We start from the raw sequence: 25,435 nt of genomic DNA on the forward strand, positions 1-25,435 counted from the left end.
AAAAAAAAAAAAAAAAAAAAAAACAACTCAACAAGGAATGAGAGAAAAACCAGGGAACACATACGTTGCAATCGTGTTGTCGAAGATCACGTACATTCCACGCTTGTGGATTTCCGTGATCGCATTGCGCCAGGTCTCCAAGTCACCGTAATGCATGTCCAACAGAGTCGTGTCCAAGGCCGAATAACCATCGTACCCCCAGGGTTGGTTCATCAGCTGGGTTCCGGCCAGATATAGTGCCTACAAATCAGGAGTGTCAGTCAAACGTAGTTCCAAGAAGAAAAAAGAAATCGGGACCATAGAGGATCTTCGGAACAACCGACCTTTATTCCCATGCCTTGTAAGTAATCCAACGTATCCAATAAACCTGCCACATCACCACCGTGACGCATCTGCGTCGACGAGAGATCATGCTCGAATAACGTCCCGTTGATGTTATCGTTGGTAGGATCTCCATTCACAAATCGATCGAGGAACAGCGTGTAGACGGGGACTCGCCAGTTCTCCGGGGAGGGGAAGTATTTGCCCGTGTGGTTGGGCCATTCGCCCCAATAATCGAGCGGATCGGTAGCGGTTTTGTTCTGGTTGAAGTTGTAGGCAGCATAAGATTCGTTCCATGGCCAGGCCGCTGCTCGCGAGGCCAGCAGAGCCAGCAGTGTGCCACTGGATGCCCACTTCATTGTTGTTGCCCTCAAAGCTTTTTCTGCCAACAACAAACGAAGGGGAGGGGGGGGAGAGGGAGAAGAAAAGAGGGCAGGCCTCTATTTGGGAGTCATGTACAAGTAGTCGGCCCAAATTCTTCGCTGGATGCAGAAAAACCAAAATAAGGACAGATTAGCTCGTAAACGTAAACGAATGTCGGGGGGTGGTGTCTTATTTGCTGTTTTCGGCTTGTGTCTGATGGGGGAGGGTGGGCTACTGATAAGTAGCGGGGAGAGCTGTGATAAGGTGGGAGGAGGTTGGAGGAATGCCCACGCAGAACAAGAAGCAAATGCGGAGATGTGTTAACGAGAGAAAAGGTGGGTGAGGAAAGGAAGAGAAAAAGGAAGAGGGAGGAAGAGGAAATGCAAAAGGTATACGAGGAGAAACGAGGGACCAAAGCTAGAGGGGAGTAGAGGACAGAGGGAGTAAAAAAAAAAAAATAAGGTGGAAAGCGAGTAAGCCGGTTGGGAAAGTAGAGGGAGAGATGTCGTGAGATTGAATATCAAGGCCGAGAAAGGCTCGATAGGTTAGATGCAACAAGTGGATCGAACGAGGCAGAGAGGCCCTCGTTTTTCTGCTAAGAATAACTACTAGCAGAGCACCGGGGCCAGGCTTACTAGAGACTATTATTCCCTAGAAGGAAGCAGTGACAAGTTGGCGACCTTTTTAGTCCTTAGTAATTTGTGAACTTTGTGAACTTTGTTCTCCTTTGTCTCTTGGGTCTTTGCTCTCGTTGGTCTGTTTGGTCTCTTCGGTCTCTTTGGCCTCTTCTTTGTCAAGCAGGAAGAGAGAGTGGTGAGGGCAAAAAAAAAAAAGAACTAAAACTTTGGGATCCGCACTTATTACTCCGTATTCCATCCAAATTCCCATGATGATGTCTGGTTCCCAGCTTTTACTTGCCTCTTTGCCGTGCGCCTCCTTCCGGGGAAAGGGTTCTCGATCCATTTCGCCTTGCCATGTATGATGTATGTATGAAATGTACGAAATGCTGGTTCCTGCTGCAGTATGGATGCGACAAGTTAGACGAGGGATTCAGGCAGACCCCTCAACTGAACCCGGACGGACCCCAGGGTTTTTTTTTTTTCCCGGTCTCAGTATTTTATTTTTACTACGGCGCAAATCCACTCGGGACCAACCGACAAGACAGACAGACAGTGACTGAATCCATCACTTCCAGCCCACCGCGGAGGGTCCACCCAGCAAAAGGGAGTTTAGTCTAAGTACGGAGAAGTTGTTGTCTTATCGTCGGGAGGCGCCAAGCAAACCGCCCCGATTGCAACCCATTCGTCTTTTTACGAGGTGGGCAAAAGCACCGGGGCCCACGAGCTGACTGGAGCTGTGAGATTGCCCCTGGTAAGTTACCCGCGAAAAAAAGGCAAAGGGGAAGGGGGAAAATAAATAGATAGATAAAAAAAAAGAAAGGAAAAGGGAAAAAGAGGTGGGTGTGTGTGGGTGTGTGTGGGTGTGTGTGTGTAAGAGAGAGAGAGAGAGAGCTGAGCGGCACAGCCCAAGGCTCTTGTCTGTCTCAGTACGGTACTGCTGTGCTCAGTAGGTAGCTTACTGAGTCTCCGTGGTAGTCAGAGTGATCAGTCCCAACTCGGCCACCGGCCGGCCTTTCCGTTCGCGTGCGGTCGGCTTGGTCCCTTATCGCCCGAATCTAGAAGATACGGTACACTTCGTACTCCGTACTCCTCCGTACGGAGCAGGCAGTCCCCTAAACGCTACGGTAGGGGTGCAGGTATTTATTCTCCCAACTTCCCGCTCTAGATAATCTCAAAGATAAGAAGGGCCTGCCTCGCCCCAAGGTGGCTTCCATTCTCTTCTTTCTGTCCTGGGTCCTGTGGCAGTCAGCAAGGGCAGTCTCTCCCCTTGCTAGGTAGTCAGCCTGTCCACCCAGGGAGCAAGTGAAACAAATTATTGAACACTTGTCCGTTGTTCGTTAGAGAGGAGGAGATGGGGGAAAATTCAGAGGGATTTGAGACACGGAAAAGTGACATGACCCATTTGATAGGTCTGTTTAGGAGAGAATCCGGGTTAGTGACGAGCCAGCGTCCGATCCAAACGGATCCTTCCGATTGGCATTGGAGGGTGTAGATTTGGAGTGATTGGAGAGTGATTGCACTCGGTAGCCAGTCACATTGGTGCCTTGATTCTCACTTTGCTGTTTTGGGACAGGGTCCCCGATTTAGAACCCTTAGAACCCCCCCCCCCCCCCCTCAGGGCTCAGTCCGTCAGTCCATGAAAACGGGCCTCGGTATTTGTTCATTGCAAATTACAGCGTGCATCTGCAGCTACGGTAATTTATCCATGATGATCCACCAGCCAGGGTCTTGGCACTGATCCTCTGGCGGGCTCTGGTTGGCTGCCAGCCACACCGTCCCATTCCATGTCTCAGACCACCGGTTCCATACAAGACTGACTGACGATGTGATCAATCCATCATTCACTACTGTTCGGAAGCCTGAGGCTGCAATGTTGCCTTGCCGATGACTGATCACTCCCCGTGCCCCTCCTAATAATAGATTGATGCAATTTCCAGTGTCTCTCGCTGCTCCCAGAGAGTGGATGTAAATAGGGCTCTCTCCGCGGACGGCTCCTCGCCACCCTACCCGAGGGCCATGTTGTCCATGTGGTATGCTATGCAACGGTTGCACTCGATCACTCTCTGGGATGGATAAGGTGATCCGGCATCGTCCCGACGGAAGCCCCTCCCTTCCCTTGATTCATGTAGGGGGGAAGGGATTGTTCCACTGCTTCTAGATTAGATCCTTTATTCAATTATATCCAGGATTGGCAATAATGATATCTGACGTAGGTGGTGGTAGTTAGTGGTGGTGATGGTGGTGATAAGAGTCCCAGACTCCCAGCTCGAGACTTTCTCCTGACCTCGCTTATCGCAGCTGCTGTTCCCGGTCCCTGGATGCCTTTGATGCCTGAGGCTGGTGACATGTTTGTTTGTTTGTTGGTGATTCACGCCTATGCCTGCATGCAGGGGCCAACTCAGGCTAACTCTGGCCAACAACACCGCCCAATCTCCGAAAATCCAGTCGAGTCCCTCATTCTGGCGAACAAACCAAACAAACCACACGTGCCCCTGTCAATCCCCTGAAATTACCCGTTGATCAGCCCAAGTCCCTTCCCTAAATCCCCTTCCAGTTTGCTTTGCAGTTCGTAGGAATAATACGTAGGGTGTTCGTGCCCGGATCCACCAGTGCTACGGCCAGTTGGGCTGAGAATGGAGATCGAACCCTGATCGAAGTTTCTGCCCTGCCCTGCCCTGCCCTGCCCTGTCTTGCTGTCTATTGCTTTCGGTTATTGTGCAGTCAGTCAGTCTAATTTATCCACTACGAATTCCAGTCATTCTGTCAACGTCCGCCCATGATGGCCCCCCTATTTCGATCATGGGCATCCTGACAGGGGTTAATATTATCGCCGCTCAGGCACCACCAACCGGTTGCTTGACTATAATGACTATAAGCAAGCGAAAAAGGGGAACCAACGAATAGCAGGCGAGGATGCATGCGGACTGGTGGTGCAAGTGAGACCTGATATGGAGGTTGGCCCTCGATTCGTCGAGGGTGATAGGCCTGCAGCCGGTCTAATAGACTAAGAGTTCTCCTGTCTCACCCCCACCCACCCACGCTTCTGTTTTTCCTTCTTTCCACGCTAGTCTAGACGGACATGGGGGAACGTTAGCAGTTAATTTAGCCCGTGAACGGCAATAATCCATTTGTAACCGGACACCAGCGGGTGTTGTCGTACCTGCTTTTCTGCCGAGGAACTCCCACCCTTTCCAAGGAAATTCGGTCCAGCGGCCACTCAAGCCCTGGAAAAGAGGGGAACTTTGCTCGAACTTTGCTCCCACTTGCTCCCACTTGCTTCCACTGGCACCCACTAACTCCCCAATTCATCCAGGTTTACCCATTTTTCGCCGCAACAAGCATTGCCCCTGGATAGGAATGATGGACACTACCATATCTTATGACCTCTTATGGCCGCAACTAGTATTCAACTAGAAGGTGATGGCCCCGTCAACTAGCTGCTTGGGGATAGCTTGAAGATTTCTCCAGACGTAGTTGACTGCACTTAGTTAGTTAGGGCTTTTTTGCCTCTCTGGGCTTTCCCCCTCCGGTCGTGGCCAGCCATGACTATGTAGACGTTGTCGTCCTTTCCGTCTCCTGCAAAGTTATCTCCTCTTCCCAATCATGCCCTCTGCCATTCCCCTCATCTTATCGAGATGACGCTCTTTGCCTGGTAACGCATCCCATTCATTCATTCCCATTCATTCCAGCCTACTTGCTGTCATTCGTTCGTTCTATCGACTACTGCCGTTCTTTCTGCATCTCTGCATTTCTGCATCACACACGCTATTCTCTTCTTGTTCGTCTCTCGCTATTCCTTGTTTTGGTCCCCCTGGTGGTAATGCGCCTATCGCTCTGGTGCTCATGAACCGCGTGCAGCACACGAGCCATTACCCTAGACCGAATTGACTGGAAGTAAATTTCCCCTCTCCTCCTTTGAATCCTCCGCCCATCCACCGTCTTTTTTCGCCTTGGGGAGGTCGTGCAGCACCACCCGCACAAGATCTCGCGACACACGACCCACGACACACCATGGTTTCACTTGCCAGCCTTGGGCAATGGGTTCTCACCCTCGCCCTCCTCGGTGGGTATGAGACCGTCTCAGCCGCGACGACGCAACAATGGAAGTCGCGCAGTATCTACCAGACGATGACCGACCGGTTTGCGCTGCCCGCGGGCACCACGGCGGCCGCCTGTAACACCACGGCCGGACTGTACTGCGGAGGCACCTGGCGCGGCACCATTGATAAGCTCGACTATATCCAGGGCATGGGGTTCGATGCGGTGATGATTTCGCCCATTATCCAAAATATCGACGGTCGGGCCTCGTACGGTGAGGCCTACCATGGATACTGGCCGGATGATCTGTACTCGCTTAATTCGCGGTTCGGGACGCACCAAGATCTGCTGGATCTGAGTGCCGCCGTCCACTCGCGAGGCATGTATCTCATGATGGACACGGTCATCAACAACATGGCTTACATGACTAACGGCAAGAACCCCGCCACCAACATCGACTACTCGGCCTTGACTCCCTTCAACAGCTCGTCCTACTACCACAGCTACTGCGAGATCTCCAACTGGAACAACTATACGCAGGCCCAGCTGTGCCAGACCGGTGACAAGATCGTCGCCCTGCCCGATCTGTACACCGAGCACGAGGATGTGCAAAACATGCTGGTCGACTGGGCCACGCAGATGATCTCGACGTACTCGATCGACGGGCTGCGCATCGACGCCGCCAAGTCGGTCAACCCCGGGTTCCTGACCACCTTCCACGACCGCGTGGGCACCTTCATGACCGGCGAGGTCTTCGAGCAGAACGCCTCCATTGTCTGCGACTACCAGGACAACTACCTGCCCAGTCTGCCCAATTTCCCGCTGTACTACACCATTCTGGATGCCTTCACGCGCGGCAACCCGAGCGCCCTGTTCCAACGGATCGCCCTCGTCCAGCAACTGTGCAACGATGTCCCCGCGATGCCCACCTTCATTGAGAACCACGATGTGGACCGGTTCGCGTTCGCCAACGGCGATCTGACGGTAAGCCCCCTTCGCTTCCATGGAGCACAAGCCTCCGCATGAGCATGAATGAAGAAAAGGGCCCGAAACTAACCATCCATCCCCAATCCAGCTGGCCAAGAACGCCATCGTCTTCGAGATGCTGTACGACGGAATCCCTTGGGTGTATCAGGGCCAGGAGCAGCACCTGAACGGGTCGTACGCGGGCACCCACAACCGCGAGGCGCTGTGGGAGTACGGGTACGACACGAGCTCGACGCTGTACACGCTGATCTCGAAGCTGAACCGGGTGCGCAAGCACGCGTACACGCTGGACCCGGAGTACATCGAGATGCAAACGATCCCGCTGTACCAGGGCGGTAGCGAGCTGGCGTTCTGGAAGGGCGCGTTCGGGCGGCAGGTGGTGATGCTGCTCTCGACGCAGGGCAGCACGGGCAGCTCGTACAACGTCACGCTGCCCATGACCTACGGGGCGGGCATCGAGGTGGTCGAGGTGCTGAACTGCGTCAACTACACGGTCAACGACTACAGCCAGCTGATCGTGCCGATGGACAAGGGCGAGCCGCGGGTCTTCTTCCCGGTGACGCTGATGCCCGGCAGTGGCCTGTGTGGCTTCAGTTCCAACACCACCTCGCTGAGCCACCTGCGGCTGTCGGCGGCGGCCGCAGCCCTGGGTTCCACGGCCAGTCTGACCGTGGCGCAGGTGTCCGGGGGTTTGGTTGCGATGATTACCCTGTTGGCTAGCTTGTTGCTTGTTTAGTTTGGGGTGTTGTTTTGAAAATGGTGTCCCCCGATCACGGGATTGATTAAACCTTTTTTTTTATTATTTCTTTACTGCTGCGGCTGCTACTAAGCAATTTCTCGATGTACATACTTTACATACCTTGGTGTTCGTTCCTCTCTCGATTGGCGCTGTACCTGGTTTTTCATTTATTTATTTGTTTATTTTTCTTGTTCGATTCTGCGGCAGGCCCTTACTTGACTGAACCCCCCCTTGATGTAGCCGGTAATCATCTTGATGCTTCAATATGCTCAACCCTACGGCGCAGTCAGGGGCATGCATGCATTTTCCATCAAGTAATCTCTCCAGAACCATTTAATCTGCAATGTCTTCGCCGTAGTGGGGCAACGATCTGGAATGTCTTGGACACAACTTAAGACCTTCGCTCCGTCGCCGAAGCTTGCATCTAAAAATGGACAGCTCTCGGTTTTCCAACGTCAGGCCCCATTTTTATTTGTGTTCGACCGGCTTTTGAAGGGGACTCCACTTGGCACGGAGAGCTTTTTTTTTTCTTCGATTGAATGAATATTTTTCCGCCGGGGGGTGGCCGGTAATTTACGCGCCCGGTACGGGTATTGTGTCTCGCTTGGACTGTCTTGCCTCGGATCGCGTCCTTCCAATGGGGCAAGGCGGTCACAGCTGTACCCGGCGGCGTAAGAAAAGCTCCTCGGGATAACTGTAGGTACCTAAACACATGGACTAATTTAGCTTAGGTGGTTAACTTAGTGAGGGTAGTCAGTGGCTGCAAGCAACAAACAGCACCGCAGCAATCAGGGGCCAATCCGATCTCCTGTATGTGTATATTTGTATATGCGGGTGTATAGAGCACAGTTGCCACCAGCTATACAGTTCCAGATACATGCTCTCTTAAACAGAACATACACACAAATCAACCCAGCGCAATGGATTCCTTGCTGTGGTGTTTCCGCCCGCGCAAGCGAAGAGACCTCCATGACTGGAAGCAAATAGAGGGTTAGCTATCCCGCCCCCGCCCCCCAATACATCAAGAGATATATATTGAACGGTCTTGCACAGCCAAGGCCGACAACGTGGAATCCCAGCCCAGCTGGCACGACCCCAGCGATAACACCTTGCTCTTCGAAGGCTTCGAGTGGCACATCCCGAACGATAACTGCCACTGGCGACGGCTGCAACGCGCCCTGCCGGCCCTGCACGCCATCGGGGTGGACTCCGTCTGGCTCCCGCCGGGGTGCAAGGCGATGAACCCGTCGGGGAACGGGTACGACATCTACGATCTGTACGACCTGGGCGAGTTCGACCAGAAGGGCTGCACCGCCACCAAATGGGGCTCCTTCGCCGACCTCGAGGCGCTGATGGAGGACGCCCACGCCCTGGGGGTGGGCGTGTACTGGGATGCGGTGCTGAACCACAAGGCGGGCGCCGATTTCCCGGAACGGTTCGAAGCGGTCAAGGTTGATTCTCAGCGTATGCTTCTCCTCATTCCACGTACCCAAGGTGATGCTCACGCGACGAAAACCAGGACGCGATGTCGAGATCGCAACCCCGCAAGAGATCTCCGGCTGGACGGGCTTCAGCTTCTCCGGCCGGGGCCCCGTCCACAGCGCCCAGGAATACCACTGGTACCACTTCAGCGGGGTCGACTGGGACGACGCCGCCCAAGAGAACGCGATCTTCCGGATCAGCGGGGCGGGGAAGCCCGGCTGGGCGGAGGACGTGGGCCGGGAGCTGGGCAACTACGACTACCTCATGTTCGCGGACCTGGACTACTCGCACCCGGAGGTGCGCGCGGACGTGCTGCGCTGGGGCACCTGGATCGGCCAGCGGCTGGGGTTGAAGGGGATGCGGCTGGACGCGGCGAAGCACTTCTCCATGCGGTTCCAGAAGGCGTTCGCGGCGCACATGCGCGCGACCACGGACCCGGAGTTCGTCGTCATCGGCGAGTACTGGACGGGGGATGTGCAGGAGCTGGTGCGGTACGTCCAGACCGAGATGGAGGGGACGGTGGTCGCGGTCGACGCGCCGCTGGTGCATAATTTCTCGCGGGTGTCGTTGGAGAAAGGCCGTGGGGATCTGCGGCGCCTGTTGCGGGGGACGTTGGTCGAACGGTGTGGGGGAAATGCTTTGGTATGTCTTCTCTTGCGGTTTGATTCTGTGGGGGAAACAGATGAGGGGGGTGAAGGTGAGGTTGCCGGAGTGCTGACCTGACCTTGGAGCATAGACATTCGTCGAGAACCATGACACGGTAAGTGCAGCTCACCCTGCACCCTGAATATAGGATCACTAACAGCAAGTCAGCAACCCGGCCAAATGATGGAGGTAAGAACCTCCCCCACCCATACTATCCAACCACAGCCTTATCGCCTTATCGATACTAACCCCGGTGCAGAACACCATCACCCCGGAGTTCAAACTCCTCGCCTACGCCCTCATCCTCCTCCGCCAAGAGGGCCGCCCCTGTCTCTTCTACGGCGACCTGTACGGCATCTGGGACGCCCAGACACAACAAGCCCACCGCGACGCGGCCTACGCCTACCAAGTCCCCATCCTCACCCGCACCCGCAAGCTTTTCGCCTACGGCGAGCAACAGGACTACTTCGACCAAGCGCATTGCATCGGTACGTTCCCGCCAACCTACCATCATCAAATCAAATAGCCATCCCCCAAATTGCCCAAATTGCCCAATCGGGCGATGACTTCATGACTTTTGGACATAAACTTCCCTCACGTGGCGGCGTTTCGTATCTGACCCCACCCCCGTGTGCAACCGCAGGCTTCGTCCGATACGGCAACGCGCGCCACCCGGCGGGATTGGCGTGTGTGTTGAGCAACGCGCCCGGGCGTGCCACGAAGCGCATGTATGTCGGGCAGCGGCACGCGCATGCGACGTGGACGGAGGTGTTGGAGGGCGACAGCAGCAAGTTGGGTGCGGTGGTGATTGACGCGCGGGGGTATGGGGAGTTCCCCGTGGAGGGAGGGGGGGTTAGCGTTTGGGTTGATGCGGCGGCGCCGGACCGCGGGAGGCTGAATGACCCGTTGTATGTGTTTGACCCTGCTTGGTTGGTTTGTGGTTTGTGTGGGATGAGACGGCGCTGACTCACAGTTTTGCGGATGCAGTGATCATGATATCTATGGGTAGAGGGGATACCTGGGGTACATACAGTACTGCACTGAGCCAAAGGTAAGAGGGGTAACACCCACCGGACCGAGCCATGGACCACGCCATTAAACCGGGATACGAGGGCTGGCTGGCTGGCACCACCACTGCACGAGCAGCACAACCAGCACAAAAAGTAAAATAAAGTCAATGGGACCCCAAAGAGTCTACACACCCCAATCGGGCAACTCCTCTCCTCTATGAAGTAAAAGTAAAATATCAAGTAATCCGAATGCAAGTGGGGCAGTGCACTGAAACATTATTGCCAATAGGTCGGTCTGACTCTCGCTGGACTGACTGACAGACAACACTCTGCAGCCTGCACCCAATGCATCTCATCTCATCTCATCTCATTTCCTCTCACCACCACACTCTCTCCTATTAATTGAAGCATCAAGCCAATTCCCCCTGTCCATCACTGCATCACGGCAGGGATGACAATCCTTCGCATGCAGGAAAGTGTAGAGCTCATTTCCCTTATCTCATGGCTTCACGCCAAGCCCGCATCCACTCACCCACCCACACAAGCCTCATCGTATCGAGCAACCCGCCGAGAACAGATTGAGACACTAACACTGCATTATGGGTCTCTTGCTGTTCCTGGCAGGAAACCCACCAAAACCTGAAAGGCAAAGGAAAGAAAGAAAGAAATGTCTCGGAAGAGAGAATCCGGCGTGGTTGACCACCTCAGTGTCAGACAAGGACTGAAAAACTCACACCCGGGGACGCACTAACGCCCTTTCCGGCAAGCCCGCCGTGCGGTTCCGGATGCAGTGCGTATTTTTCAATACCACCCCATACGAAAGGACAATCAGGGTCTCAGGCGGTGGGATGGCCGCCCTTACACCAATGAACTGTCCCCCATTTTTCCTGGGCCTCGGTCGGCCGCTCGGCATTCCACTGCTTTCGGCGGTGGATGATGTCAGACTCGCTGTCTGCACTTTCCACTCCCAGAATCCCGCCAGGATGAACCATGTTTTGCCTAAGGTAGCACAGTCAATTCAGGAACAGGCAAGCGACACAAGCACCGTCGGGGCACGGTCGGCCATATCCGAGGTTCTTACTCGGGGATCCCAAGGAACGAGCTCCAATGCGACCATTATTTGGTCCAACTAACTTAATTGTTATGATTCTAGAACATAGCATGGAAATAAACACATAACATCCAAACCAATCACTCCGACACGGTCCAATTAATACAGCACCCTCACTTCACGCGAAAGGTTGCTTTTATGTCCATAGTAGTAATTAACGTATTGCGCGAAGTGGAAATTCAATCAAATCGGGTTTCGATCCGGGGGGTCCGGTTCGGTAAGGGTGGGACAGGGTTGTCCACCGGTTGCGGATCACCTTAGGCATGCTCGTCTACAGAACAAGAGCCATGGCGCCCATGACCAGACCGGCAACGGCGGTCAGCGGGGCAGTCAGGGCGGAACCAGCACCGGGGGCGACAGAGGCCGTCGGGGCAGTGCCGTTGGCCGTCGAGCTGGGGGTAGCGGATCCTGAGGGCGACACACTGTTAGTACTCGCCACTGGGGTGCTGGCGCGCGCACTCGACGACTGAGCGCCGCTGATGGAGGAGGAAGAGGTGGGTTGAGAAGAGGTGGGTTGAGAAGAGGTGGGTTGAGAAGATGTGGTTTGGGCAGTAGTGGAGATGAGGGTGCTGGCAGTACCGGTAGAAGAGCTGGCGGTCGAGGTGAGGGTGGTCGAGGCGGAGGAGGCGGAAGACGAAGAGGAGGAGGCGGAGGAGGAGGAAGACGAAGAGGCGCTGCTGGTGCTGGAAGAGCTGGCGCTGGAGCTGGAGCTGGAGCTGGAGCTGGAAGAGGCGCCCTTCACGTCGAACTGCTGCGACTGGGCGAGGATGCCGCTGTTCTGGGGCTCGTCGGAGACCAGGTTGATCTGGTAGCCCTTGCTGTTGGGAAGATTAGTCGGCTGCGCATTTGTACACTCCAAGATAGAGAACGTACCCGTCGGTCAGGCCGGACAGGCCAGAGACAGTGTAGGAGCCCTTGGAGGTCTCGACATCGCTGGCGATCTTCTGCTCAACCGGGGGGTAGACGGCGTTGTTGACAATGTAAAGATTGAAGTTGGAGGCGTCGGTGCTGACGGAGTCCCACTTGACAGTGAAGGAGTTGGAGACATCAACATCCTCGCCCTTGGTGGGGGAGGTGACCTCGAGGGCTACAGGCAGGCGTTAGTGACCATGTGCTTCGCAGGATGATCAGATCCACCAGAAGAGAATACATACCGCCAACAATGGCAGCCAGGGGCAGAACGGCGTAGGAGAAACGCATGGTAGCTGATTAGATTAGAGCAAAAAGTTGATTTAAACGGGTGACTGGGATGAAAAACGAAGGCGAAGGGTCAAGTCCAAAGAGAACGAGTGTTGGTGATGGTGATAATGAAAGAAAGAAGCCTGCAGCTGGATAGACCGGCGGAGGAGTTATATAGTAATATCGACGAGTTGGGATGTCTCAGAGATGGGGGAGAAAAAGTCTGTCTCCAAATCTAATGATTATTCTTTTTTCCCAGGTGGCAATGGGGCAAGGGCACCAAGAGGGCGGTTCCTCTCATTCCACTGGACAGGTCTGAACATGTCAACGAAAATAGATAAGACAGCAACCGCTAAAGCACCGGAGGGGCCAATAATACGGACGGTCCGACTGAGTACAACCTTTTACAACCAATGCTGGAGGGAATGTCCCTTTGTCTCCTCACTGCATCCGTGGTGATCATTTGGCCCAACTGGGAACGGTGGATCAAGCGGACCGGAGGTACGAGGGACGGTTTTGGGCCAAATCATCAAATGCCCTATCGAGTTCGTCGACATCTTTTGGTCCTCAGGAACCAACCACCGAATCACACCCTAACACAAACATGAAAACAAAAACACATAGACAGGCAGCAAACAGCCGTTACCGTACTCCATCTGACCTCCGGGTGCACACTAATTATAGCCGGAACTGTCTCACTCGGGACGGCAACGACAGCGCGTGGTTGGGTTGGCAATGTTTCTCCCCTCCAGGACCCTTAGTTGGTTGTTGGCAGGCGATGGCCCTTCATGAGGGACGGACCAATGGGGTGGGAAATGTGATTCGGGTCACTCCGACAGGTTTTTCATCGAAAACATTGGGGCAATAATAGTTGATGGACCCGTTATCTTCCCGAACGGCCGAGGAGGAGAGTGTGCGACTGTGCGTGCATTCGGCGGGTGCACACAATGGGCACGCATTCGGCGGGTGTTTTGGAATGCAGGGCATCCATCGTCAGACAGATTCGAAATTACATCATCATCATCATCATCATCAAGGTTTTCGCATGATTGATACGAACTACCATGGTGTCAAAGCATCAAAAGCAATGAACCCAGCAGGCTCGAAAGGGAGAATCCTCCGAGGTAGTTGTCTTGCTCGTGGTGGCCACTGACACAGCACAGCCATGTAAACAACCAGCTGAGAAGGGCTAATCTTAGCATCCATCATGGCTGACTCGCTATTCTCGGATCCCTCGGTCGGATAGAGGTCACGTGGTGGGGAAGCCTGCCAGCCGCGGAACAATATTCTTCCTTTGTATGCTTGCATCAAGTGTTTCGCTTCAGCGGCGATATCCCAATGGGTGCACATGTTTCTGGAGGTTTCTGCTACATGGTGGCGATTTTGTCGAAACCAGTCCTGCCCACAATATATTGGGTGGGTGTGGAGTACAGTAAGAGGTAGCATCTACAACCCACCGAGTAGCGGCAACATATATCTGTGTGACGACCTCGGTCTCCTACACCGCGAATCTAACACCGCCGAATATACTCCGGTCTACACACAACACCGAGACACTCACTAATACAGTCAACTCGGTGAACATCCATCTATTCCCTCAGTCGTAGTTCGACAAACGCCAGTCTTGGCCGTAGATCAGGGGCAGACGTAGTCAATAGCGCGAGTCGAGCAGCGAATGCATCAGCCCAGGAACAACTGCAAGGGGCAGCGATCGTCCTGCAAGGCAATCGAGAGTTGATATATCGATTGGTTCCTGCAGCGATAAGGCAAGCCATCGCCATAAGCCTAAGCCTATTTCGAAGTGGGGGCCTTACACTCAGCATGAGACTCTTCCGGCTATGGGTCAACTTCAAAATTGAGCGTGGTCGAAGGACATTGCAGGATGTTAGCCAGATACATTAACGGTACTGAGTGAAATGGAAACGATGCGAGGCAGTTTGATTCAGAGCCAGTCTGTTCTTCAGAACGTGCCGCTACACAGACTATTGCATAAGCTGATAGGACATATCTAAGGATACTTCCGTTTCGGTCCGAGGGACGTTCCCAACGGTCAGGTTGAGTTGGAATCCGCTCATCTATCACCCCAGTCGTACGGACACCAGCCTTTACACTCCTGGGCATTGGCCTTGCCCGGCATATAGACTCCATACAGGAAATACCGGCTCGGACCTCGGGCTCGATCGCAATATTGGTTCCTTTGCCACTTGCCCGGCCCGGATACTGCAGGACCGAGGAACAGAACCGAACAATCCACAACCTGGTATATTTACCAACTTGCACGTTACATGTCATATGAGATGCAATCCCAGTATTGTATTTAAGATACTTCTCATGTAGCTACTAGGTCGCTCGAGATAAGAGTCGCTTGCAGGCAAATCCGTGTTGTGCTTCCCTTATGGAATGTGTTCGTTCTGGGAATGCGCTGAAATTTTATATCAAGTCGTAGGGGATCCCAGAGACCGTAGTTCACATAGACACCTACTGTGGGCTTAGAACTCATACCGGTAGATTCGCCTGCGCGTTAGACCTGCGCTGCAGCCACCATCGAGTCGATCGTGAAATATCGCCTCATTTTGAATGAATCGGCCCGATCTGGTCACCAGTGGAACATGACATGCGCAGAATTGAAGCAGGTGGATTAACAATTGAACACTTATGTAGATGACATTTATGCAAGCGAATAAACCATAGCTTTCGTGCAGACATCAAACGACATTGTCCGAAATGCTCACTCCCACTTCTTCATCAGAGAGTTCCCCTCGACCTGACTGTCAAACTCCACAATATGCGTGGAATGGCACCAAGGCTTGATGGTCTCCTCCTTACGGATGACATCCGCAAAGAACGAGCACCAGCGCTGTCGCGGGTGCGCCTGATTGACCTCCTCCCGAGTGGTATCGTGGAGGATCGTGCTGAAGTTCTTGACGTGAGGGTGGTCCCCCACATTGTCGTAGAGGGTCGCCAACTGGATGAGCTGCCCGAAGAAGGTGATGGTCCCGTCTACCCCCATGTCCTGGTGTCTGATGATCCCTTCGGCGACTGCCTCGGCCTGGTCAGTCGTGGCGCCGAAGTCCTTGAGGACCTGCAGAGCTTTGATGCCTCCGTAGAGATCGAAGGACATCCGGGTGGCCGTCAGGTTCTCCTCGGCTGTACCGAGATCGTGTAGAAGACAGAGCAAAGCCCAGGTAGCAGGACTGAAAGTCGCGGCTTGCTTGGGGAACTGTTGTTTGGCGATGGCCATTCCTGCAGATCAAGATTAGTTACTGTGGATCGGGGTCGTTCAAACAGGCGTACCGTAGTAGAACACTCTCATCGAGTGATTGAAGGTCTGCGGATGGAGAACGGCCTGAGCATACTCCTGAGTCTTTGCCACGACGGGATCGTCGGAAGGAAACTTGATCTCGTCGATGGAGAGAGGGGCAGGTGCGGTGATGAAAGGCTGGTCCTTGAAGATGGCACCAGCGTTGACGGGAACGCTGGTCCAGCCGTTGAGTTCAACATCGTTTTGGCACATGTCGGCAGTGGCAAGAATAGATTGAGTGAAGGTTAGGAAGCTATAGATTGGATCCTGAAGAATGTCTGGGTCACTGAGGAGAGAAGAAGTTGAAAGTCTTTATAGTTCTCCGCAACCCCGGTCGTGATGTGCTCATGGTGACGATTTGTAATCCGCATGCTGATAAACCGCTCGTTTTCGAGCTTGGTCATACAATGTAGAAGCCACCTTGAAGCAGTCTTCCCAATCTTGGGACGATGATTAAGTGTCCACGGGGATATTCGATGTCTTCGTTTCCTTGCGAAGCCTCAGGCCGGGAGATGGCTCTAACCGGATCGGGAAGTCTTTTGGAGTGGGGCGAAGCCTGGCCAATCAACTACCGCATCGTGCGACCGGCGGGCAGCACCAAATGACGTGGACGGCTTCAATGGCGCTGCCAGGTGATTGAACTGGAAAATGGATGCTATACTCAGCATAATCATATCAGAAGCCAATCGCCATCTACTTGTCCCATACTGAAGATCCAATTGGACCTAGAATTCGGGTTCTGCTCGGCCTCGGCCCAGAATCGCTGCAGAATCTTCTCTGCATTGACCACATTGATACACTTGGTTTCGAACCAGAACCTGCGAAGGCAATCTCCCACCAACTGCCTCTGGCACGCATCCCGAGATTCCAGGCCTGCAACGAACAAGGGCCAGAGGATGCACTTGAACAGCGCCTCATTGCTCCGTAGCGCAGCAACAGTATTGATCAGCTCCCCGACTATGTCCTCCAACGGAGTCGAGTCTCCCGTGAACACATCGCAGACACGCCAACCGTAGATCGATGTCCCCAGTTTATAGGCCTGACCTAACTTCTCCAGAAGCGGGAAAGATTGTGCTGGCCCAGTGAAAGTCGACAGAGAAGGCTCAAGTTCCGTAGCCCAGACATGGCAGTCAAAGCTTTGCGTAGACTCCAGTGAGACCTGGATGGTTTGGAGCAGCGAATACGCATCGATGGTGTCAAGGCATTTGGAGCTCGCCAGGCAGTCCCTAGCTGCCGAGAAAGACCGAAGAGCATTCAGGAAGTATTCCGGGCAACCCAAGTAAGCCTTGTCAACGCTCATTTGGAGGGCCGTAGACGGTTGGTTGGATTCGGAGGTGGCTAGTAACCCAGGACGCGTGAAGGTCGTACCTAAAGTATCGATTCTGCAATGACACCACCAGTTAGCTTATCTCAGTCAGACGAAATTGAGGCTGTTGAGAGATATCGTACAAGTACACCTGTCGCATAGCGAATTCGCACATCCCTTGGATGGTTGTTTCCGGCTCCCGCGAGCTCGCCGGAATCTGAATCCCCGCAATGAGTTTCTTGACCCCTTCGACGTGGAAGTTCCATTTATCATTTCCCGACTCGAAAAGGTCCAGAAGAATCAACAAGAATGCGCTGATGATCGAGATATCGACCGCAGTATTCCCGTCGCCTAGAGCCTCCGAAAGCCCTTTGATCGCCCGGTATTTGTACAAAGAAGCGTTGTAGCGAGGCTTCAGAGCCCGAGAGTAATCTCTTGCTTGGATCTGCTCGAACGTCTGGGTAGCGTTTGCTCGGTGTCGCGCTGCGAGAGCGACGACGGATGCCATCAGCACGGGATGGGCGATAGCCGCGGGAATGAGCTGTCTGAGGGGATTGCGTTGGCTGTCGAACATGACAAACAGCTTGCATACGCATTTGCTGTCTGTCGTTGATGTCAGCAGCACCTCGCGACAGGATCTTGACCAATAGCTCACTGACAGTAGTTCAGGTAGTATCGAGAATCCTCGTCTAGACCTCGAGTAACGGGCTCGTCTAAGCTTGAAGGTATGCGGAGAAGGGGGGTATCGAAAATTCCAGTATGCCACCGATCCGATCCGTTCATAATCTTCATTTCGGAGTGGGACTGAGGTGGGGATATCGTCTTGGATTGCGGCGTGTTCTCTGTGGGTGTGGAAGGCTTCGCAGTGCCGCGGAAAGTTGCGCCTTTGACCCAGCGAAGGGGCCTCTTTTGGAGGCATTCCAGCCCGGCCTTCTGGCACTTCTTACACGGGGGCTGGGACATTTGACACTCGACATGTCTGCGGCGACACGTGTAGCAGGAACTGTACATGATGCATGATCAAGAAAGCCCCAAAGGAAGATATGGATGGGAGATGAGAGGAGAAGGGAAGGGGCAATTGCGGGGGAGAATTGAGGAAATCCCCGACCGTGGAGGATCATGTAATCACTCTTATCTTAAGTTATCGCTGCCACAACATTAATTAAGCACATCATTCTTGTGCACAGTTGCAACTATTGACGACGTGCGAGCTTTGAACCCATCTCAAGCCTATGGCTGGCTAGAATACTCTCTCGTGTGCCAAGCGATACTCGGTGTCAATGTCCTGGATGATGTTGATCCTGCTGGTCCTCGTTGATGGCCTGAGTGGTCGAGACTAGCAGATCTACGTTCTTTCGAAGCCCTTTTCGAGAGGATGGTCCACTTCTAATCTTGGTCTGGATGAGCTCATGATCGAATCGATTCAAGGGTTACTGGTAGTTTGCAAGCCAGGCTCGACTTGACGCAAGCGCAGGGCGTAAAAGCGCAACGCGGTGGTCAAAGTGGCAAGAGCACCAAAGACAGTGGCCACAACGACTGGATTTTGCGAGAGTGCTGTTTTCAATGTATAAGCGATCACCCTCTTGACGCTTTCGCCAGTAGCTCATGAAAAGAGGTAGCCGGCCGGAAAGTGAGCAGGATGTTACTACATCCACTCTGAATCCTTTAAGGCGGCGCCTTCAAGTGCGACGCTTGCCAGTCACCTCTCTTGTTCATGAATCGGATCGCATGGATCGCACGTGGAACCGTTGCAAGCCAAATTATGCTTAGCAGATGCCGAAACTTGGCTTCATCGCTGGCAGTTGACTCTAACAGCCTATGGGAGGGGCTGAGAGTGGATAGCCTCCTCATCTGAATGCCACTCACGGTAGTTGTCAAGGGAGGTTCTTTCGTCCCATTGCCTACGAATGACCATAAGATCCAGTGAGTACTCCACTCATATCACGCTCTCGTTATCAGTCCGCGACGAGGCTGAGAGGCAGAGGGACGAATGCTCCCTACTTAAATCCTTGGACCACAAACTCGCCTCCCAGAACACGCCTCCTCCTTTCTAGTTCGACTCGAACAATTGCCCAAGACAGGATGACGACCGAGACTGCCTCGCTTTCGAATCTGCGTCAGACCTACGACTACCTCGTCGTGGGCGGAGGAACTGCGGGCCTGGTCGTCGCTAATCGACTGACCGAAGATCCTACTGTGAGCGTGCGGGTGCTGGAGGCAGGCGGTAATTGCGTTGGTGACCGCGAATTGCGGTGCCTGGATTAGCAGCCAGCACCTATTTCGACCCCGCGTTCGACTGGTGTCTTAGCCGGTCCCCCACAGAAAGGAAGATCCCTCATATCTCAACAGAAGCTGTCTCATGCACCCTGACACTCCCTGCGTGGAAACCAGGAAGCCCTCAATGGCCGATGCATCGCTGAACCTCGTGGGCGCACCCTGGGTGGTTCATCAGCCATCAATCTAGGAATGGCCATTTACCCCAGTTGATCCGACATCGATACGTGGGAGCAGCTCGGCAATCCTGGATGGGACTGGGAGTCGCTGTCGGGCTATCTACGTAGATCGCAAGCCTTCACCCCACCTTCGACCCGTAGCTGCTGGCGCATCCGCTGGACTTCAAGCTGCAGGCGCGTCATGTCCGCTGGATGGAGACCCTGGCGGCGACGGAGCCGATGGCCTCGCTGCTGAAGCCCAACGGCCGGCGACTGCACCATCCGGAGCGGGTGGGCGACCTGGCGACGGCGCGGAGGCTGACGCGGGACCGCATCGTGGCCCATTACCATGGGGTCGGGACCACGGCCATGCTGCTGCAGGCGATCGGGAGCGTGGTGGATGACAAGCCGAGGGTGTACGGGTGTCGCAATCTGCGCGTGGTTGCTGCAGGGGTCATCCCTCTGATCCCGCGGGGAAACATCCAGGCCACGGTTTTTGCGGTGGCTGAGAGGGCTGCAGACATCATCAAGGAAAGTCGACAATAGATGGATGATGATATTAGCTAACATAACTCAACTTGATTCATTGAGAAATGAATACGAGCACATCAGAGCATCGCTTCTCCCGCATCAGATCAGCGCAAGTGACGTCGCACATGCACATCAACAAAACCATAAATTGCCACCATCTATGCATATCATATCATATCATACACTCTCATATCGTACAGTCCACGCCACTTCGCGAAACCAAGAATCATCGCTCAAAAAGCACCAAGCCAACTACGCTAAGAAAACCGACAATAAAGCTACAGTCAGACAATAATAGTACAAGTACATCAAGCGTCGGGAGCGCATCGCACACTCCCCTCAAACATGCCCTAAACCACACACACAGTCCATCAGCACCAACCTCAACCCTCCAAGCCAAGTGTACAGCACAGCAACGAATCACTTACGTCCCAGCGGCTTGGCCCGTTTCGTAATCGACTTGACCTGGTCCTGTTTCATCTTTGCGGCGCGGGCTCTGCAGCACGAACACTTATTAGCTTCTTATACCAATGAAGCACCGACAGGAAGGTGAGGAGAGGAGAAGGAAGGGAAAGGATGGGAAGAATCATACTCGATGCGCGCCTCCTCATCCAGACGCCTCACATGCTCGCGGGCATCTTGCACGGCCCGGCGGGAAGCCAGGAGGGCGCGGTCAGCTTCACGCTCGGCGGCCTCGGCGCGCGAGACCTGCTCCTTGGCGGCGAGGACGGAGGGGTCTTCCTGGTGGCGGCGGCTGCCGAAGCTGAAGCGCGAGTGGCCGTGGGTGCTTCCGCTGTGGCCGTAGCTGTGGCTGCTGCTGCGACGGCGGGAGGAAGAGGACGAGGAGGAGAGGCTGGAGCGCGGGGAGGTGGAGTGGTGCGAGCGATGGGAGCGGTGCGAGTAGTTGTGGGTGTTGGGGTCGTCGATGCTGCGGTCGGACGAGCTGGAGAGGGAGTTGCGGTGGAAGAGAGGCATCTTGGTTAGGTTTCTTCTCAAGGTGGTAGAGGCTAAGCGTCGAGCGTTAGATGCTTGGAGGCTGAGTGTCAAGGGAATAGAGTATAAGCTTGTTGAAGTGGAGCTGGATAGTGTAGTGGAGAATGGGGAGGCTGGGGTTGGGGTTGAGACAGGCGTATATATCCTCAACTCCATGCTGAAATCCCATAACGGGTGTACGTCAGTGGCGCTATACACCTCAGTTGCTCTGCTGTGCGAGGAGGCTTAGAGTGTCGATCGCAAAGTGCGGTGGAAGGGCATCCTCGCTGTATTGTGCGAGGATACTTCTTCTCCAGCAGCAAGGGTTCGGTGGGATGACAGCATTGGCGGGCAGATAAGCAATCCTTAGTGGCGATGATGTCAAGCCCGACTGCAGCGCGGGACGATCCCTACGCGGTGGCCAATGCCTGCCCGACTCGCATTGGACGTGGCTTCGCCAGCTTTCGTATTCGAGGGGGTGGCATTCTGATCCACGACAGAGATGAGGTGGATTTGCTGATTGATTTTGCTGTGAGTGGTAGGGGTGAGTTGGACACGGGATGCTGTTTGACTGGAGTTGTATTGTGATTTGTCGGTCGGTGTAAACTTGGAGGTTGATGGAGCTCTCTCGATAGATAGAGCAGCGATAGGTCGCGGGGAAAACGAAACTCTTGTCGACGTTGGGGATGGGGGTTGATGGTGCAAACATATATTCGCAGTGACATATCAGGGCTGGGTAGCTTGTTCGTGCTCCATGCTGGATGGCGTAATGACGTTGTTCCTTGGGTCTTCTGAGTCAATCAGCCCCTTCGTAAACGAGGTCAACTTCATCATCTTGATGAAGGGATAAAATTTAGCGACTCGATGAGATTTCGATATATGAGTAAAGTTGGCCAAACTACGGAGGAGTAATTTATTGTGGATCAGAGGAGGGAAGATTCGCAGATTGTCGCCGAGTATGCAAGGCCATATACCAAAAAGAAATGCATTTTATCATAGAAGCATCATTGGTCTAGTGGTAGAATTCATCGTTGCCATCGATGAGGCCCGTGTTCGATTCACGGATGATGCACTACGATTTCTTTTTATTTTTTTTTGTTGCTGTTACAGCCCAGCCTAGGAACACTTCCCGCCCCCTCAGCCATCACGCAACCAGAGCCATGGTCAGCTACAGCAGCAAGTGCCATATAGCCTAATTTGAAATTCGAAGGTATTGTTACATCACGCCTGCCCGGTTCCCTCCGCACGTCTAAGTATCCCAACTTCCCGCCTCTGCAACCAACTGTGTCTACTACATTCCCCCAAGTTTAGCCACCAATCTACTCCGTCTCTGCAAGAGATCGGCACGATGCTTGGTCTGTGAGCCAATGGTGCACTCTGGAGCATCCCGACGCCACAAACATATTGGAACCAATGGTCGGCCATGCATAGAGTGTATGGCGGTTGGTGGTGCAGAGTCTAGATTAATGCCCGAGCGTTCGAGCGGGGTCATCCACTCGGCGTCGATCAGGGACTGCGATTGTTCCTTCAAATCCTATACAATATCCGGGGTAGTGGAGGGATTGACCCCTCAGCTCGGGCTAGAACAACACTGGGTCACCTGCCATCCGCTTGGTGAAATGGCGGCCGTGCAGAATTGGCTCGTTGGAATCACAAGTTACTGCATCCAGGTCGACCTGGTTAAACGTCAACCTCGGTCGGATCTAGGCTGTACTCATTGAGCAAGACACGTTGCCTGAGCATAGCGCCTGTTGGTCCTTCATGCTACATCACAGCAGTAGATTGTCTGCTCGCAAAAGACACATCCGTTGATGTTGAGTCGAGAAATGACCTCGAGAGTACCTTCCCAAGGTCGAGCTGAAATCCTTCCGGATGGCACGCAAGAGGGTCCAAAGAATACTCCAGTCAAACGAACCCTCACAAGGGGGGTACATGTTGCTGACTGAGTTGTTTGCGTTCGAAGGCCACTATGCATGGGTCCTCGGCCCTCACCATCGACACGTGAAAACAAGTGTTGGCAAAGGAGCGAAAGAATAGATTGATGAGGGGGTTGCATCAACGTGCGGCGCTATTGCGGAGAATGAAGCATCGCAGGCTGCAATGGCGCCTTCGACATCCGTGGCTATTCTGTGTTAGCGGTCGACTTCCCCTCGCAATGAGACGACCAAAGAGAGGACATGCTCCAACATGTGGGGATATTTAAAGGTGATCGATTCCCATGAAATCGACATCGGACAAGAGCATCACAAAATTATCAGCTCGACGAACAAACCAATCTTCTCTTCCAGCCAACTTCTACTTCATCATGCTCTGCAAGTCTCTCCTCGTTGCTGCGTTGGGTGTTCTCGCTCAGGCAGGCCCCATTTCCAGACGCGATGCAGCGACGGTCTTGACGGACCTGAAGACAATCTACACCGATGTGTCGACCCTCAATACCGACGTGACCGCCTGGACTGGCGACCTCTTGGCTGCCCTGGGCATTCTGACCGACTACAACAACGTCAAGAGTGCCCTGGACACCGCTATCACCGACACCGTGGCCGCCTCGACTTTCAGCACCGCGGACAGTGCGAGCATCACGTCCGAGGTGTCCAATCTGGCCGTGCTCATCGTCGCGACCCTAAACGAGATCATTGCCAAGGTAAGATCATTGCACCTGTCATAAAGTGCGCGGCGAGACTAACCAATTCTACAGGAATCCACCGCCGCGTCCGCCGGCGTCTCCTCCACCCTGCTCTCGTCGGTGGAGACCCTCAAGACCGAGACTGACCAGCTTGGAGCGGACTTGGAGGCCAAGGCCACCTCGACCGATAAGACGACCATCGCCTCGGCCATTGCGTCGGTTGATGCTGCCTTCGCCAGTGCGATTGCTGCTTATGAGTAAATCCTGGAGTCATGGGATGGGATCGAGCTGATTGCTGGACTTGGGCAAGTCGATAGGACCACTTCTCACTTTGGGAAGTGGAATGATGATTGTGATGCAAATGTATGCAGCAAAAATTGAAGATGATCAGACTGAGAGGCATAAATGCCATGGTAGAATTGTAGCCAAGCTTCCTCCCGGGTCGGGCCGCGCCAAATACACATACTATGCAGTATTCCGGGTTACCCCTCTTGCTCGAAGGTGGAGTCGGAGAGCATCATGCCCTTACTTTTGTTAGTCGCTACATGTTCATTGTAAATGCAAACAAGATGTAGAAGCTGAGCCTTAGCTGTCACTGGTTCAAACAGACCATTATCAAGGGCTGGTTGAGATCGTACTGCTGAACCTGGACCGGACAATGACTTTGGGCCTCATTCGCCACTTAGAAGCCTACCCTGATTGACAGTCAGGCCCAGCGACACCAGTGAAAGAACATCACGGAACTTACAAGATGCAGGGCTGAATCGCATGACCGCAAGATGCATTACCCCATAACTCAAAGATGCATAGAATGAACACTGGTTCCTTTGAGGTTGAGGATTCTTAGGCGCGGTTTTGGGTTCAAGATGTGGAGTGTGCGTATGGAGGAAGGATAAACATTAAACTCGCGTATGCGCGTGGGAGCCAGGAGCAGGTGACTTATCGCATGTACTGTATGTAACTTATGGTGCAGTTGGGTGATAAGACACCTAGCAAACTTCGGGCAGCTATTCGCCACCTCCTGCCTGCTTACTGCCATCCAGCTTCAGTAACCACTCCACGTCAGCCACGTGGAGACGGGTATAGTATATGGTAGCGAACATTTTCATGGGCCTGGGGCGCATGGTAGTAAAGCTCTATGGATAACTCTACAATCCACACCAATGCTTTACGGTGCCGACGGCCCAAAGGGGTAATATGCACTGTACACTGTACACTGTACATTGTCCATAACTGCAGCCCTAGTTCATCTGTCGCTCGGAAGTACTGTAGACGTCGTTCATGCACAGCAAAGCCAACTTGAAGCGGTTGACTGTGTCTGTATCACAACTGAACGGTAGCAACCTAACAAAGCGATCTGGACGCTTTGCTCTCTCGGCCTCATTATGGGCCGTTCTTTTCTCTTTGTTCATTAGGGTTTAACACTTCGTTCCATTTTGTTCCCCCCCCCTATCCGACCAGTTCTTGACCGCCACTCCTGAAACAATGTGCGAACCACTCGCATCGCCGCCCGTCAGGCAGGAATCGGCCCTCTTACCACAATTCTTTGTCGAACATCGAACTTCCGCCTCTGTAGCCGCCCTGTAAGCATGCAGATCCTATCATATGACACGTTCTGTAGGATCTCTGAGGGCGGGACAGGAATCACCATGAGTGGCAGGGGCCAGAGAAACTAACACGTCGCTTCAAGGTGATGAGCCTTGAAGTAGGTCCATACTGTCCCTTGGGATCTCTTTTGACCAACTGCCAGAGTTATGCTCGGTGATTTTGCCTGG

The 25,435-nt window shown here is 53.7% G+C and overlaps 9 protein-coding genes and 1 non-coding gene across 10 annotated transcripts in view; 4 read left to right on the forward strand and 6 right to left on the reverse strand.

Annotated features, from left to right (window-relative positions):
- The window catches only part of ags1 (alpha-1,3-glucan synthase Ags1), a gene marked incomplete at both ends in the record, with an annotated part of 7,537 nt that extends 6,857 nt beyond the window's left edge, over positions 1 to 680 (reverse strand). Inside the window, 2 exons of the mRNA XM_040948921.1 lie at positions 65 to 240; positions 324 to 680. Coding sequence (XP_040796705.1) covers positions 65 to 240; positions 324 to 680 — 533 coding nt within the window. The remainder of the gene's footprint in view (positions 1 to 64; positions 241 to 323) is intronic.
- A 4,267-nt stretch (positions 681 to 4,947) lies between these two features.
- BO72DRAFT_267278 (alpha-amylase) lies at positions 4,948 to 7,254 on the forward strand. The gene is made up of 3 exons (XM_040940178.1): positions 4,948 to 5,082; positions 5,163 to 6,326; positions 6,418 to 7,254. Exons 2-3 carry the CDS (start codon positions 5,316 to 5,318, stop codon positions 7,063 to 7,065), a joined length of 1,659 nt encoding a protein of 552 aa, XP_040796706.1. The 5' UTR covers positions 4,948 to 5,082; positions 5,163 to 5,315; the 3' UTR covers positions 7,066 to 7,254.
- Positions 7,255 to 7,988: 734 nt separating this feature from the next.
- BO72DRAFT_531670 (alpha-amylase) lies at positions 7,989 to 10,204 on the forward strand (the record flags this gene model as incomplete). The annotated part of the gene is made up of 8 exons (XM_040950384.1): positions 7,989 to 8,058; positions 8,122 to 8,532; positions 8,588 to 9,192; positions 9,287 to 9,310; positions 9,364 to 9,384; positions 9,455 to 9,683; positions 9,839 to 10,103; positions 10,183 to 10,204. 8 exons carry the CDS (start codon positions 7,989 to 7,991, stop codon positions 10,202 to 10,204), a joined length of 1,647 nt encoding a protein of 548 aa, XP_040796707.1.
- Positions 10,205 to 11,587: 1,383 nt separating this feature from the next.
- Positions 11,588 to 12,516, reverse strand: BO72DRAFT_388819 (GPI anchored serine-threonine rich family protein; the record flags this gene model as incomplete). Its single annotated transcript, XM_040941737.1, has 4 exons — positions 11,588 to 11,708; positions 11,781 to 12,130; positions 12,186 to 12,403; positions 12,471 to 12,516. The coding sequence occupies 4 exons, from the start codon at positions 12,514 to 12,516 to the stop codon at positions 11,588 to 11,590; spliced, it is 735 nt and encodes a 244-aa protein (XP_040796708.1).
- Positions 12,517 to 14,136: 1,620 nt separating this feature from the next.
- On the reverse strand, positions 14,137 to 15,005 carry BO72DRAFT_267267 (uncharacterized protein). The gene has a single exon (XM_040940177.1). The coding sequence runs from the start codon at positions 14,785 to 14,787 to the stop codon at positions 14,332 to 14,334; it is 456 nt and encodes a 151-aa protein (XP_040796709.1). The 5' UTR covers positions 14,788 to 15,005; the 3' UTR covers positions 14,137 to 14,331.
- Positions 15,006 to 16,237, reverse strand: BO72DRAFT_267266 (cyanamide hydratase). The gene is made up of 2 exons (XM_040940176.1): positions 15,790 to 16,237; positions 15,006 to 15,738 (listed from the first exon to the last, which is right to left on the reverse strand). Exons 1-2 carry the CDS (start codon positions 16,007 to 16,009, stop codon positions 15,224 to 15,226), a joined length of 735 nt encoding a protein of 244 aa, XP_040796710.1. The 5' UTR covers positions 16,010 to 16,237; the 3' UTR covers positions 15,006 to 15,223.
- Positions 16,238 to 18,213, reverse strand: BO72DRAFT_267265 (uncharacterized protein). Its single transcript, XM_040940175.1, has 3 exons — positions 17,762 to 18,213; positions 17,246 to 17,705; positions 16,238 to 17,178 (listed from the first exon to the last, which is right to left on the reverse strand). The coding sequence occupies exons 1-3, from the start codon at positions 18,111 to 18,113 to the stop codon at positions 16,467 to 16,469; spliced, it is 1,524 nt and encodes a 507-aa protein (XP_040796711.1). The 5' UTR covers positions 18,114 to 18,213; the 3' UTR covers positions 16,238 to 16,466.
- A 2,272-nt stretch (positions 18,214 to 20,485) lies between these two features.
- Positions 20,486 to 21,040, reverse strand: BO72DRAFT_472226 (uncharacterized protein; the record flags this gene model as incomplete). Its single annotated transcript, XM_040947127.1, has 2 exons — positions 20,486 to 20,561; positions 20,658 to 21,040. 2 exons carry the CDS (start codon positions 21,038 to 21,040, stop codon positions 20,486 to 20,488), a joined length of 459 nt encoding a protein of 152 aa, XP_040796712.1.
- Positions 21,041 to 22,038: 998 nt separating this feature from the next.
- Positions 22,039 to 22,109, forward strand: BO72DRAFT_t271. The gene has a single exon. It is a non-coding gene; the product is annotated as a tRNA-Gly (tRNA).
- Positions 22,110 to 23,342: 1,233 nt separating this feature from the next.
- Positions 23,343 to 23,921, forward strand: BO72DRAFT_500737 (cell wall mannoprotein 1 family protein; the record flags this gene model as incomplete). Its single annotated transcript, XM_040948922.1, has 2 exons — positions 23,343 to 23,678; positions 23,733 to 23,921. The coding sequence occupies 2 exons, from the start codon at positions 23,343 to 23,345 to the stop codon at positions 23,919 to 23,921; spliced, it is 525 nt and encodes a 174-aa protein (XP_040796713.1).
- Between the last annotated feature and the right edge of the window lie 1,514 nt (positions 23,922 to 25,435).

The sequence above is a fragment of the Aspergillus fijiensis genome, assembly GCF_003184825.1.
Source record: "Aspergillus fijiensis CBS 313.89 unplaced genomic scaffold BO72scaffold_70, whole genome shotgun sequence".
Lineage (NCBI taxonomy): Eukaryota > Fungi > Ascomycota > Eurotiomycetes > Eurotiales > Aspergillaceae > Aspergillus > Aspergillus fijiensis.

What these genes read in the sequence shown, in the direction of transcription:
- BO72DRAFT_267278 (XM_040940178.1), top strand. Translation starts at nt 5,316, where the DNA reads ATGGTTTCACTTGCCAGCCTTGGGCAATGGGTTCTCACCCTCGCCCTC. An exon ending in TCGCCAACGGCGATCTGACG is followed by an intron (nt 6,327 to 6,417) that starts GTAAGCCCCCTT and finishes TCCCCAATCCAG; the next exon opens with CTGGCCAAGAACGCCATCGT.
- BO72DRAFT_267266 (XM_040940176.1), bottom strand. Translation starts at nt 16,009, where the DNA reads ATGTGCCAAAACGATGTTGAACTCAACGGCTGGACCAGCGTTCCCGTC. An exon ending in GATGAGAGTGTTCTACTACG is followed by an intron (nt 15,739 to 15,789) that starts GTACGCCTGTTT and finishes CTTGATCTGCAG; the next exon opens with GAATGGCCATCGCCAAACAA.
- BO72DRAFT_267267 (XM_040940177.1), bottom strand. Translation starts at nt 14,787, where the DNA reads ATGACATGTAACGTGCAAGTTGGTAAATATACCAGGTTGTGGATTGTT.
- BO72DRAFT_267265 (XM_040940175.1), bottom strand. Translation starts at nt 18,113, where the DNA reads ATGTACAGTTCCTGCTACACGTGTCGCCGCAGACATGTCGAGTGTCAA. An exon ending in TCGATACTACCTGAACTACT is followed by an intron (nt 17,706 to 17,761) that starts GTCAGTGAGCTA and finishes CATCAACGACAG; the next exon opens with ACAGCAAATGCGTATGCAAG. An exon ending in GCTATGCGACAGGTGTACTT is followed by an intron (nt 17,179 to 17,245) that starts GTACGATATCTC and finishes GTGTCATTGCAG; the next exon opens with AATCGATACTTTAGGTACGA.